The sequence below is a fragment of the Lagopus muta genome, chromosome 15 (assembly GCF_023343835.1).
Source record: "Lagopus muta isolate bLagMut1 chromosome 15, bLagMut1 primary, whole genome shotgun sequence".
Lineage (NCBI taxonomy): Eukaryota > Metazoa > Chordata > Aves > Galliformes > Phasianidae > Lagopus > Lagopus muta.
In genome coordinates this window covers 10389148-10402847 of record NC_064447.1, presented here as the reverse complement: position 1 = coordinate 10402847, position 13700 = coordinate 10389148, and the positions used below count along the sequence as shown (strand labels likewise).

General features: G+C 61.1%; 1 protein-coding gene across 4 annotated transcripts in view; it reads left to right on the top strand.

Moving 5' to 3' along the window:
• Positions 1 to 12451, top strand: part of RAI1 (retinoic acid induced 1) — a 60423-nt gene extending 47972 nt beyond the window's left edge. For 3 of the 4 annotated variants that reach the window (XM_048961540.1, XM_048961539.1, XM_048961542.1), the window contains exons 3-6: positions 4904 to 10445; positions 11313 to 11406; positions 11671 to 11720; positions 12132 to 12451. In XM_048961540.1, the coding sequence (XP_048817497.1) occupies positions 4920 to 10445; positions 11313 to 11406; positions 11671 to 11720; positions 12132 to 12146 (5685 nt within the window). In that variant the 5' untranslated portion in view covers positions 4904 to 4919 and the 3' untranslated portion in view covers positions 12147 to 12451. The remainder of the gene's footprint in view (positions 1 to 4903; positions 10446 to 11312; positions 11407 to 11670; positions 11721 to 12131) is intronic. The other variant, XM_048961543.1, reaches the window with a different exon arrangement.
• The last annotated feature ends 1249 nt before the right edge of the window (positions 12452 to 13700 follow it).

Sequence of the window (13700 nt, the reverse complement as noted above, 5' to 3'; positions counted from 1 at the left end):
GAGCAGCCGGTCCTGGGGGGGGTGGTGGAGGGGGGGTCTGCGCACCCCATCCCTCCTCCTGGCTGCCCGCATCCGCCCACCCCCGCGCAATGGGCGGCGCAGCCCCAGCGCCATTTATCATCATCTGCGGGCAAGTGAAGTGTGCAGGGAACAGCTGCTGCGCTCCGCTGAGCGCCGGGGGGGCACGGGGAGATGGGGAGGGGGGAAGGGGGCTGGGGGCTGCCCTGTGTGTGCCCCTTCCTTGGGCTTGCGTGGGAGATGGGGGGGCATTAGAAGGGGGTATTGGGAGAGAGGGATCGATGGGGTGCTTTGGAGGAGGGGTGCTTTAATGGGGTGCGTTGGGAAAGGGATGTGGTAAGGGGTGCGCTGCATCGAGAGTGCATTAAAAGGGTGCAGAGGAAAAAGGGTGCATGAAGGGGGCACTGGGGTGAGGATTTGTTGAAGAGTGCGTTGGAAGGGGGCACCGGAGGGGGTGCATACATGGGATGAACTGGAGAGGGGGTGCACTGAAGGAGGATCCATTGGATACAGGGTAGGTAATGGGGTGCATTAAGGGGTGCGTTGGAAAAGAGGTGTGTTCAGGGGTGCACCGAAGGGGGGTGCACCTGGAGCAGTACCTCCATGTCCCCTGCAGACGCTTCCCAGCGCTGTGCAGAGCTCCGCCGCTGCCTTCCTTCCCCCTTCCCTCTCTCCCCTTTTTTCTCTCCTCCCTTAATAATAAAATTATACCAAGCAGTTTGCGGTGTGGCAACCTGCCAGAAAGTGTTTCTTTAAACTCCACCAGCTCACAATTAAGCAAATCCGGAGCTGACACTCCTAGATAGGCACTTTCTCCCCCAAGAAAGCATCCACTGGGAAGCCCCCCTCCTCCAGCAGCTCTATGGGGCTGACCCCTCCTCCCCCCAGGCTGTGGTGGGGTGGTGGGGGGATTTGGGAGCAGGGTCCGGAGTGGGGGGGTTCCGCGGGGCAGCACTGCTCCTATTGCACAGCATTACCCTGTGAGCGTGCACTGCTATTTTTAGTTGCTGAGTCCTTGTTGATGTCGCATCAGAAAAGCCAGAGCCTGAGAACCAGAGGAGCTTGGGGGGGGTGGGCAGGGAAATGGCCCCCAGGCACGGTCCTGTGGGGCTGGGGGGGGTCCCGGGTGCTTCCCAAGCTCTTGGGTTGTGTTATAGGTCTCCAGATCTGGTCCTCATGGTGCTCTGTGCCTTTTGCCTGCCAGCCATCAGGGAGAGGGGGTGGGAAAGAGTGAAGGAGGGAGCGGGGGTGAGAATGAAGGCAAACACAGCCACGCAGTGCCTTGCGTGAGCAGGAGGCAGGCGGCGAGCTGCGGTGCTGGCGGGTGTCTGCACAGAGGGTCTGTGGCAGACTGGGAGCATGGTGTCATGCCCTGGTGTTGTGCACTGTGTCAGCTCCATGCACTGCAACATCAGCACAGCACCCTGCATCAGCACCATGCACTGCAGCATCAGCCCTGTGCACTGCATCAGCTGCGTGCATCACTGCATGGTAGAGGTCCAGCACCTGCCCCTGGGAGGTGCTGTGGGTCCTGTGGGACCGCAGAGGGTGACCCCAGGGCTGTTCTAGCAGCTCTGGGGCCATCTGGGCTGTCTCTGGGGACAGAGGGGACGAAATGCTCCAAGGTGGCCATAGCCAGATGTGAGTGTGGCTCTGTGTGTGGCAGAGGCAGGACGATGCTGGCTCCAGGCACTGTGATGTCCCCACCATTCCCATCTCCTCTGACAGACACAGCCCTTCCTGAGGTCACCCTTGGGGCACTGTGTCAGAATCCCCATGTGCAGCCGCAGTGCCTTTTTAGGACTGCTTAGTGCAGCCCCCTGACCCCACATGGATCCCACCGCAGCGTTGGAGGGGGGTGGCACCTTCCTTGGGGCTGTGGCAGGGAGCGCTGCACAGCCCTGGGGACGCAGCCACTTCCTCCTCCCTCTCCTACAAAGGGACTTAACCTTGCTGCTGTCAACAGCTTGATTTGATGCCATTAAAGCGCTTGCTCGGAAACAGCCTACATCAGGCAGCAACATCTGCTCAGTCCCTGCTCCTGCAAAGCTGCGGCACAGCTCAGGGCAGAGGTGGCCCCGAGCTCCCCAGATAGGCCAGTGCTGCTGGCACAGTGCGGCCTCCCGACAGCACGGGGCTGCAGGCACTGCACCTCACCGGGAGCTCAGTCTAGATGGAGAACCAATGCAGAGCTGGGGCACAATGCTGCCCCAGGAGCTTCCATGCATGCACACCCAATTGTGTGCCCAGCACTGCACACCCTGCATGAATGCAAAGCCTGAACGTGTGCAAGCCCCACATGCATGCATGCCCTGCACATGTGCGCATCCTACATGTGTGTCCCCCACACGTCCTCACCCTACACATGTGCCCTCGCGCCAGGTGCTTTGTGCAGCCTGGTATTGCCCCAGCTGTCTGGAAAAGTAATAATAATTAATAATAAAAGAGCAGGGAGGGGGAAGGCTCCCCTGAAAGCACCAACCCGGCATTTTCTCCGTCCGATCCCATTTTTCAAACCCACTTCCATGTGCGGCATTAGGGGCTCTTTTCTCCCTTTCATTCTCTTGCTGCTGCTCGGGGCTGCCCCAGAGCCTGGCTTTGATTTTCTTCCTTTGTTCTCACAGCCCCCGTCCCCCCCCCCCGGCCTTGGAGCAGGACAGGGCAGCCCCCACAGCCCTTCACCATTAGGGGCTCCAGCAGCAGGCTTACCAGATCCTAATGGAGCTGTCTGTTCCCCGAGATATATGCCCTACCACGTGCACTGCCCGTGTGGGCCATGAAATGCAGCTGCAAAATGGAGCAGCGAGGTGGAAAGAGAAGGGAAAGAGGCTCTGGGTGGAGATATGGGGGGAGGGATTGGGGTGCTGGAGTGGTGCAACATTGCAAGGCGTCCCCAAGAGCTTCCCATACAGAAATAGATGCCTGCATGCGTGGAGAAACCCCAAAAAGGTGGTGAGATGTGAACGCTGTTCATGGGACACTGCAGAAATTGAGGCCAGCGTGGGACTGATGAAGTGCATACACGGGAGCTGTGGGCAGAGGGGCAGTCCGGATCTGCACTGATTCGATGCATTTTGGCACGGTGCTGAGCTCAGCATCTGGCAGGTGCTGGGTATGATTTATTAAGCTCCTTGAGGAGGGGACAGCATGGGCTGCAGCAGGGTCACTGCAGGAGCAACATCACAGGGGGACCCCACACCTCCAACCCGCTGGGGTCGGGCAGGTTGCATCCCCCACATAGGATCTCTTCTTGAGCACGCAGGGCCCCGCTGTGAGCTCAAAGCAGGGTGACCCAGGTGCTTCCCCGCACCTCGCACGGGCGGGGAGAGGAAATGGGGCCGTTTAATGACGGCTGTGCTGAGCGCTCGGCTAATCGGCGGCTGCTGGCGGGAGCAGACAGCTTCCAGATGGCATCGCACCGGCGCTGGGGTTATTGGCTGGGGAGGGGGGGCTGCGGGAGGCGGCTGCAGGCACAGACAGGCAGACCCAGGAAGTTGAAATGAGTTTTTTCTTGCAGCAGAGCCCCGCGTTCTTGTCCCTCCAGGCTGCTGCCTCCAGTAATTATCACAATAATTACAAAGAATGGCAATGAGCGGGGTGTTTGCGGGGATGCGCAGGGTGCCGGCAGCTCCAGGAGGAAGGGTTACCCCTTAAGGGATTTGTGGAGCGATGGGCTGTGGGTGCGTGGAGCACAGAGAACACGAGGGGACCCAGCAGAGCTTTGGGGTGGTGGCACCCTGCAGGTCATGGCTGGGAAGGGGCTTCCACCCTGTGAAGCTGTGGTAGGTGGGGAAGAAGCTCGCTGTAGGGCGAGAGGAGGCAGCAGGACCCCCAGGCAACCCCCAGCCCTCAGGATGCAATGCGGGGCGATGTGACGTGGGGAGATATGCTGGAGGATGGTGCAGGGTGATGCAGGGCGATGCAGTGTGATGCGATGCAGGGCAATGAGACGTGATGCAGGGCCAGCTGCTGAGATGGGGGCTGGTGCAGGGCGATGCAAGGCAAGGTGATGCGATGGAGAGTGATGCGATGCAAGGTGACAGTGCAGGGCGATAAAGTGGTGCAAGGCAAGGTGATGTGATGCAGAGCGATGCAATGCAAGGTGACAGTGCAGGGTGGTGTAAAGCAATTCAATGAAAGGTGATGTGATGCAGAGCAAGACGACGCAAAGTGATGCGATGCAGGGTGATGCAATGCAAAGTGATGCGATGCAAGGTAAAACGATGCAATGTGAAGTGATGTGGTGCAGAACAATATAAAGCATTGCAGTGTGAGGTGGCAATGCAATGCGATGTAAAGCAATGCAGTGCAAGGCAATGCAATGCAGAGTGATGCAACACAAAGCGATGCGATGTGATGCAGAGTGATGCAATGCAAGGTGACAGTGCAGGGCAGCATATAGCAATGCAATGCAAGGTGACAATGCAGGGCAATGTAAAGCGATGCAAAGCAAGGTGATGCAGAGCAGGCTGATGTAAAGCAATGTAATGCAAGATGACAATGCAGGGTGATATAAACCGATGCAACACAAGGTGATGTGACACCAGGCAATGCGATGCAAGGTGATGCAAAGCGATGAAGCGATGGGAGGTGGCACGGTGCAGGACAATGTCAAGCAATGCATTTCAAGGTGATGCAATGCATTGCAAAGTGATGCAATGCTGGGCGACGCGATGCCAGACAAGGCAACGCAGGGTGTTGCAGTGCAGTGTTAGGTGCCGCGGTCCCGGCAGCACGAGGGGAGGCCGTAGCAGCGAGGCCATGCCCTGGCAGCAGAGGCGATGCCTGCGGTGCCGCAGCTCAGTCCCCTCTGCACGCGGCCGCGCTCCCCGGCCCTCCACAGCGGCGCTGCTTCATTTGAATTCTCGCCTCTCTCTCTTCGCAGATAACAAGCCCGCGCCATGCAGTCCTTTCGAGAAAGGTGTGGTTTCCATGGCAACCAGCAGAGCTACCAGCCGACTTCACAAGATACATCACGCCTGGAGAATTACAGGCATCAAAGTCAGGCAGGGCCGAACTGCGAGCGGCAGAGGCTGGTGGCGAAGGAGTACTACAGTCAGCAGCAACTGCCATACGCGGGCTACGAGAACAGCGCCGCGGAGAAATACCACCGGGGAAACAAGCAATTAGCAGGGCAGCAGCTGCAAGGCAGGCCGGCCTTTTCCAATTACGCTGTGCAGGAGAACAGCCCCTACCCAGCGCGCTATTCGGGGGACGAGAGCCTGCAGGCGTGGGGCGGGCAGCCACCGGCGCTGCCCAAGTATGAGGACAGCCTGATGAAGAAGACGTCGCCGGCAGCAGGAGGGCGGCCGTACCATGAGCCGGCAGCGGCCCCACTGCCCTTCCGGACTCACTTCCCACAGCAGCAGCAGCAGCAGCCGCCCGCGCTGCCCTACCCCAAGCTGCAGAGGCAGAAGCTGCCCAACGACGTCTCTTCGCCCATGCCCTTCTCACAGAGCCCCCATTTTGGGCAGCACTCACAGTCCTTCCCCGCCTCCTCCACTTATTCCTCTGTGCCAGGGGGCAGCCAGCCGGCGCATTCCTACAAGAGCTGCACGGCACCTTCAGGGCAGCCGCCGCTGGAGCGGCCCCTGGGCAGTGCCGCCAGCCTCGCCCCTGGCCCCCGTGTGCCCAACCTGCACGGTTACCAGCCCAACCGCATCGGCTATGAGCAGCCCCCGCAGCCTCCCCCGCAGCCCCCGCCGCCGCCGCAGCCTCCGCAGCCCCCGCAGCCTCCTCAGCCCCAACCTCAGCCCTTGCAGGGAAGGCATCACGCCCCAGAGAGCCTCCACTACCAAAACTTGGCCAAGTATCAGCATTACAACCAAGCGGGGCAGACCTACTGCCAGAGTGACGCACCGCCCGTCCGCACGCCGGAGCAGTACTACCAAACCTTCAGCCCCAGCGCCAGCCACTCGCCAGCGCGCTCCGTCGGTCGCTCCCCATCCTACAGCTCTACGCCGTCCCCCCTGATGCCCAACCTGGAGAACTTTCAGTACAGCCAGCAGCCGCTCAATGCCGGCGCCTTCCCGGCCGGCATCACTGACCACAGCCATTTCATGCCGCTGCTCAACCCCTCTCCCACTGACGGGACGAGCCCGGATGCTCAATCTGGGAATTGCAAGAATTTGCCGAAGGAGAAACTGCCTGAAAACCTTCTGTCAGACCTGAGCCTGCAGAGCCTGACGGCGCTCACCTCCCAGGTGGAGAACATCTCCAACACCGTCCAGCAGCTGCTGCTTTCCAAATCAGCCGTGCCCCAGAAAAAGGGCATCAAGACCCCAGCGAGGACCCCTGAGCAACTCAAGGGGCAGCACTGCAGCCCAGAGAGCAGCACGTACTCCGCAGAGCAGGTTGGGACCCCGCTGTCGGACCCACTCAGCACCCCGCAGTCCGTCCACGCCGAGACACAGGACGCTGACTATCTGAGCGGTTCGGAGGACCAGCTGGAGAGGAGCTTCCTGTACTGCAACCAGAACCGCAGCCCTGCCCGTGTCAACAGCAACTCCAAGGCAAAGCCCGAGTCGGTGTCCACGTGCTCTGTCACCTCCCCAGATGATATGTCCACCAAATCGGATGACTCCTTCCAGAGCATCCATGCCAGCCTGCCCCTGGAGTCTTTCACCAAGTATGTGACCAACGAGCGGGACTGTCCCCGGCTGCTGCTCAGTGCACTGTCCCAGGAGGAGCTGGCCTCCGAGATCATCGTCCTGCAGGACGCCATCAATGAGAAGGAGGACAAAGCCTGGCCCAATTCACCCATGTTGAGCAAGGAGGCCACAAAATCCCCCTTCCAGCTGGAGAACCACCGGCCATGCCTGGACTCCATGGTGAAGGGCTCATGGCCCAGCCAGGGTGACTCCAGCACCCTCACTGAGCCCCTCAAGATGGACAAGGCTTCGGGGGGCAGCACGGGGAAGGACTTTGGGGACGAGGTGTACGAGGGTCCCCAGGTGGAGTTTGCGGCCACCGAGACCAAGGACACACTTAAGGATGCGGGCCCGTTGGCTTTCAACTCCAAGCCCAGCGTCCCAGCTGCTACTTCCAGTGCAGGGGCCTCCGGCTTCAGCTGCTATTCGAACACCACAGCCAACTCGGTGGGCTCTGAAAATGCCATGGAGCACTTTGAGTGGCCAGAGGAGAACCTGGGCGAGGCGTGCCTCAGGTGGAAGGAGCTGGGCTCAGGCCTGCAAGCCTCTGACCTCCCCAAAGGCCTCTTCCCCAGCAAAATGGGAGGGTCCTGCAAGGAGAAAAAAAATGCTTGTGGCTTGGACCTGTGTGATGGCGAGCAGCCAGACAAGAGTGAGACGACCCGGGACTTTGGCCAGCAGGCGATGGAGGAGGAAGAGGAGGAGACGCTGACCTACGATGAGGCCACGAAGGTGGACAGTGAGAGGTGGCTGCAGGACACGCGGCACTGCTGCACAGCTGGGGACTTCAGTGAGATCCCTATGATCTCATCACCGGAGCTGAAGGAGTCGGACTTGGAAGTGGAGGAGTACTCCTCACTCTGCGAGCTGGCGGGCACGGAGCAGAAGTCGGTGCCCTACGCTGCCTCACCTCCCAAGCCCCCGGAGATACCCGCCGTGCTGTCTGCCAGCGAGGTGCCCATGTCTGCCGAGGAGACCGTCAGCACAGTAGAGAAGGAGAGTTCTGTGCCCTCGGCGCGTCTCTCCGGTCAGTCCATCATCCTGCTGGGCCCAGCAGTGGGCACGGAGACCAAGGTGAAGAGCTGGTTCAAATCCTCCCTGCCCCACATCCAGCCTGAGGAGGAGAGTGGGGGAGTAGAGAAGTCCCACCCGGAAGCAGTAGACTCTGAACCTGTTTTGTCACTTGGGGTGAAGACGCAACCGGCACCTGAAAATGCATTGGTGAAAACAGAGCCTGTCTCACGGGGCAAGAACCTCCGCAACAAAAGGATCCACTGCCGGCTGCCGGAGGAGGACAGTGCTGGCAATGCAGTGCCGAGCCCCTTCAGTGAGCTGCCAGCACTGTGCGTGGGGCCGGACGGACAAGGGGAGATGCTGAGCAAGAATGTGCACAGCCAGACGCCCAGGTTTGCAGCGGAGGGCTTGCCGGCACGCATGTGCACCCGCTCCTTCACCGCCCTCGCTGAGCCCCGTGCCCCAGCCCCACTGGAGGGGCTGAAGGCACCAATGCACCAGGAGAAGATGGGCAAGAAGCCAGCATGTGGTGTGAAGCAGCGGGTGGCTTTCAAAGCTAGGAAGCGCAGCGGCCGGCCAGCCCCTAAGGTCATCCAGAGCGCCGGTGGTGATGCCACCATCACGGTGTCCAGCTTGGTGCCAGCTGAAGAGGTGGTGGGGCCAGGGCCGACGGATGGGGATGTGGCAGATGGTGGGGAGAGGGACCAGCGCTCGATGATCCTGCGCTCCCGGACGAAGACACAGGAGGTTTTCTACACAAAGAGGCGGCGGGGCAAGCGAGCGGCTGATGTTCGACTGAAGAACTGCAAAGCACCCAAAAAGCTCATCTCCAACAACCACCTCCCACCCGCCTTCAAGTTGACCCCCCCGGGCAGCCCCCACAAGGAGGGAAAGGTGGGCACCAGGATGAAGCTGCCCAAGGCGGGGCCAGGGGTGGGCGGCAAGATGTCAGAGCGGCCCCTGCACTCGCTGAAGAGGAAGTCCACCTTCATCTCCCCCATCCCTGCCAAGAAGAGGAACCTCGTCCTGCGCAGCAACAGCGGCGGCGTGAAGGAGGAGAAGCCGGAGGGTCCCCACAGCCTCTTCAAGAAGATGCCCGTGGCCAAGAAGGTGAAAGCAAAGCTGCCTCCCAAGAGCCCCGGCGAAGCTGTCCCCAAACCCCCCCCAGTGAAGGAGGCCCCCGACGTCTGTATCAAAATCACCTCGCGGGCGGCCTTCCAGGAGGCCACCAAGACCAAAGTGCTGCCTCCCCGCAAGGGCCGCGGCCTCAAGCTGGAGGCCATCGTGCAGAAGATCACCTCGCCCAACCTGAAGAAGTTCACCTGCAAAACGGCAGCGGCGGCGGCCACGGTGGCGGCCACCTATGGCACCTCGCTGAGCATGGCGGGGACGGAGCGCGAGCGGGCGGTGAAGCACGGTGCTGTGGCCCCGGCGGTGGGTGATGCGCGGCTGCCCAAACTGGCGGCGGCACAGAAGGCACCCGCCGTGCCGCCGGCTGAGCAGTTGTGCCGGAACCCTCATGGCAGAGCGCTGAAGGGGAAACTGGGCAGCGGGAAGAAGCTCTGTGCTGACGGCTCGCAGAGCGAGGGCTGCGTGCAGGCTGCTGGGGCACAGCCCAGCTCGGCCGTGGCGGCCAAGAACATGGCGCTGCTGCCCAAGAAGAGGAACCGTAAGGGCAAAGCGGCGGCGCTGGGCATGGCCAAGGCACCCCTCGGCCCCGCGCTGCCGCTGTCACCCCGTGAGCGTGCAGCCGGGCCGGGCGGTGGGGACGAGGGCAAGAAACCAAAGAGTGAGGAGAAGGAGGTGGCGGGCGGCGATGGGCCAATGGCGGGTGGGACGGCGCGGGGGGCAAAGCCACGGGCCAACCACGCCAACTACAACGGCTACTCCAAGCGGCAGCGCAAGCGTTTGGGCCACGGCAAAGCCAAAGCGGTGCCGGTGCGCTGCAAGAGCCGGGGCAAGCGGCGGCGGCCGGCCCAGCAAGCCCCGCTGCCAGACCCTGCAGAGCCCGAGATCCGCCTCAAATACATCTCCTGCAAAAGGCTGCGGGCCGACAGCCGGGCCCCCCCCTTTGCTCCCTATGTCCACGTAGAGCGGCGCGGCGACTTCACCACCGCCTGCACCGTCATCAACTCGCCTGGCGACGAGGCCCGGCTGCAGCGGGGGCCCTCCAGCACCGTGCCCAGACCGCGGGCCGCCCTGCCGGCCTCCTCCGCCATGCACCTGGGGCCAGTGGTGTCCAAGGCGCTGAGCGCGGCCTGCTTGGTGTGCTGCCTGTGCCGCAGCCCCGCCAACTACAAGGACCTGGGCGACCTTTGCGGGCCCTACTACCCCGAGGACTGCCTGCCCAAAAAGAAGTCGCGGCTGAAGGAGAAAGCGCGGGCGGAGGGCGAGGAGGGCGGCGCAGCGGAGAGGCCCCGCGGGGTGGCGGAGAGCGGCTGGGCAGCCGGCGGCAGGGCGGGCAGGCAGGAGGGTGCCACGGAGCCGGGCAAGCCGAGCATGCTGCGCTCCAGCCCCCGGGGTGTGTTCCGAAGGCTGCAGAGCTGCTACTGCTGTGACGAGAGGACAGAGGGCGAGGAGGCAGCCGAAAAGCCCCGGCGGCACGAATGTACCAAGGCCGAGTCCCCCCCACAGCCCGAGCCAGCGGGAGACACGCAGGAGCACTGGCTGCACGAGGCCTGTGCCGTATGGACCGCTGGGGTGTTCCTGGTGGCGGGGAAGCTCTACGGGCTGCAGGAGGCCGTCAAGGCGGCTGCCGACCTGGTAAGAGCTCAGCCGTCTGCCCCGCACGGGGTGGGCCCTGAATAATAACAGAAGCAGCAGCAAAGCTGGGAGCAGCCTCTCCTGTGGCGTTCAACATCCTCATTTAGCTGAAGCCATTTCTGTGGCTGCTCCCCATTTCCAGCCCGGACCCCTCTGGCGCTACAGCCCCATAGCAACTGAAGGCTAATGGCGTGTTGCTGCGCAGCTGACGTGGCTGGGTGATAAGGGGTTAAAACGAATAGGGTTGGTCTGCAACATCCGGGCATTAGGAGTCACCCTGGGAGGCTGGGGCTGGCGTTCAGATGTGCAAACCCAGCTGGCTTCCCATGGGCTGCCGCCTCCCTGAGAGCTCCTGAGATCTCCTTCAGCCTTAGGAGCGTCTGTATGCTGTTCAGTCATGCAGCAGCTCGCAGAGGAACAGATGCAGGGTGGGAGGTGGGAACGGGCGGCCTGATGCCGGGATGATGGGCAGCTGGAGACAGGGGAAGGTACAGCCCTGCCCTGCTCCTGGTGCAGAGCGAGAGGAGCATGAGAACATCAGGAGAGCAAAATGGGGAGGAGGGTACTGGGAGACTGCCATGGAGACATGGGGTTTTGTGCCACGGCCATGCCAGCAGAGGCGGGGCCTGCAGCATGTCCTTCCTGATCAGGTTTGGGGCTGGCTGCATCCATTCCATGACCACCAGGTAGAAATGCAGTGCCGGCCGGAGGCTGCAGCCCTCCCTGCTATGGCCCCCACCATGTCACTTCATCTCCATGCCTCCCACGTTGCCATAGGGGCTTCTTGCCTTTGTGCCAGGCTCTGATGGGATCTTTCTATCTCTGCCTCTCTCCCACCCTGCTCTGGATTCCTGGCTGCGGTGAAAGAAGTGCTCAAGCTGCCAGCAAGCAGGAGCCACCGTGGGCTGCTGCCAGAAGGGGTGCCCCCACACCTACCACTACGCGTGTGCCGTCGACACAGGTGAGCCCAGGTGCTGGGATTGGGATGCGGGGACCCCCCCTGCTTCCTCTGACCCTGCTGATGGCAGAGCTGGGTGGTCTGGGGGCTCTGCACGAATGGTGATGATCTCTGTAGTCTGTGTCCCAAATTTGGCCAATTTCAGCTAAACTCTTCCTGCAAGCAGTGTGGCTCCTCCGGATGTGGCAGGGAGGATGCTGTGTCCTTGCTGCCCAAAGGCAGCTGGTGGTAGGGGCTGCCCTCATATGCCCTCTCTTTTCCCTACAGGTTGCTTATTAACTGAAGAGAGCTTCTCTCTGAGATGTCCCAAACATAAGGTAAGCCCAGAGCCCTCGTGTCCCAAATGTCTCCAGCCCCTGAGGGAGGTAGATCTGCTTTCAGACCATGTCACCATGTCCACCAGGACATCCCACTCCCCAGCACAGCTACTCCCAGTTTCAGCCTCAGTGGTCATCAGAGAGTCGTTACTTCCTGGGGGACACCAGGCACCCATGTGACCCTTGAAGCTGTGACAAGTGGGGGCTGCACTCCTACCTCCTCTTGACAGACTGTGGGGTTGTGTCCCCTTAACATGGAGCAGGGAGAGTGTTGATTTAACCTGTGCTAAAACCACACCCTCAGTCCTAATAGGCACATCCCCATCAGCTGGGGACAGAGGGGCATCCCCCCTTCCCCCCCACGTGCCTTGTGTCTTGCCTCCTGCTAACACTCCATCCTTGTCCCCACAGAGACAGCCGGTGTAGCAGCACGGGAGGTGCATGGCCCCCGCCACCAGCGAGGGACCCGCAGGGGGGTGGCAGTGCCACCATCCCCATCTCGGAGCCATCGGGGGTCACCAGAGGAGTGTGGCCCCCGGGCTGGGCACAGCGCTGCCGGCCGCCCCCCTGCCTCTCTCCCCAGAGCCCCTCTGAGTGGGCAGAGCCCCTGGGGTGTCAGAACGGGGCCGGGGGCACGGAGCCCCCCAGTGCGGCGTGACGGGGTCACCAGCAGTGCTGACACCCGGCACGGCGAACACAGAGACTCTGCTCCAGGACTATGTGAGCTGCACAGGGGTGGGATAGGGTGGGGGTTGGGGGGTGTGGGGAGGGAGCTGGGGGGGGGGGGGGGGGGCCGTGTACGAGGGGGTCCCTGCGATGTTGTCTTACTCTGGGGCCGCCGGACACCCACGTGGGTTCCGGGTCTCCATATCTCACACTGATCTGATCTGAGATGTTGCCTTCAGCAAACCTCATGGTGTCTGTCTGTATATACGTGCGCGATGGAGAAAAGAAAAAGGAAAAAAAAAAAAGAAAAAAAAACACTAGAAAAAAAGAAAAAAGAAAAAAAAAAAAAAAGAAGAAGAAAAAAACCCAACCCCCAACAGCCTGCTGTTTGAACCACTTTGCTTTTTCCGTTTCGTTCTTCCATCCCTGCCATGCACAGCGTCTCTGCAATGGAGACAGCACTGTGCCACTGCTGTGCCAGTGGCCGTGTCCCCAATGGGGCTGGTGGGCACTCAGTGGGCTCCCCCAGCCCTGATTCCTCCCTCCAGCCCTGTCCCATGGCACCCACCTCCCTGTGCTCCGTGGGGTGGTGCTGGGCAGGGGATGCACAGTCCCCAGAAGCCCCCCCTCTTCTGCTCTGCCCTGCCAGCACCTCCTCAGCTCTTCTGCTTGCTGGGGACGGGCTTTGCTCCCCATGCTTGTGCTTTAAACCCTTCGGCACTGGGTGCAAACCCCGTGGCTCTGGGCACAAATCCAGAGTCTTGGCCTGGTGCAGGCAGCTGCGAGCAACCCAGAAGCAGCTCCTGATGGGCAGCATTGGTGTCTGCCAGGGAGAGCAGCAGTTCAGCCCCACGGGGACAGACACAGGACAGAGGAATGCAGGAGTTGCTTCTCTCTTGCATGGCCAGGCTCGCTTGGCTTCAGCTTTGCCTCTCTTCCCAGCTGCTTCAGTGGGGCCGGGGGCTGCCAAGGGTGCATTAACCCCAGCCCCCCCTACAAATGGAGGCAAAGCATCCTGCAAGCCCTATGTTCCCCGCCCTGTGCCCCACCATCACACCCTCCAGGTTTGCTGGCCAAGAAATGTCTGTTGTTTCAGCAGCTCGCCTCGGACACGGGAGAGAAAAGTCACACGAAAGAGGACAAAAGGAAAAAGAGAATAAAAGGAATTAATAAAAAAAATAATAATCCCAGTGTCCCTGGCAGCGCTGCCTGAAATCTGGCTATTTTTAGTGACATCTTGTACATATGACTGTAAAATGGTAAACCGTGTGTATTATATATTGCCTCATTATATAGTGTATATATATGTATACA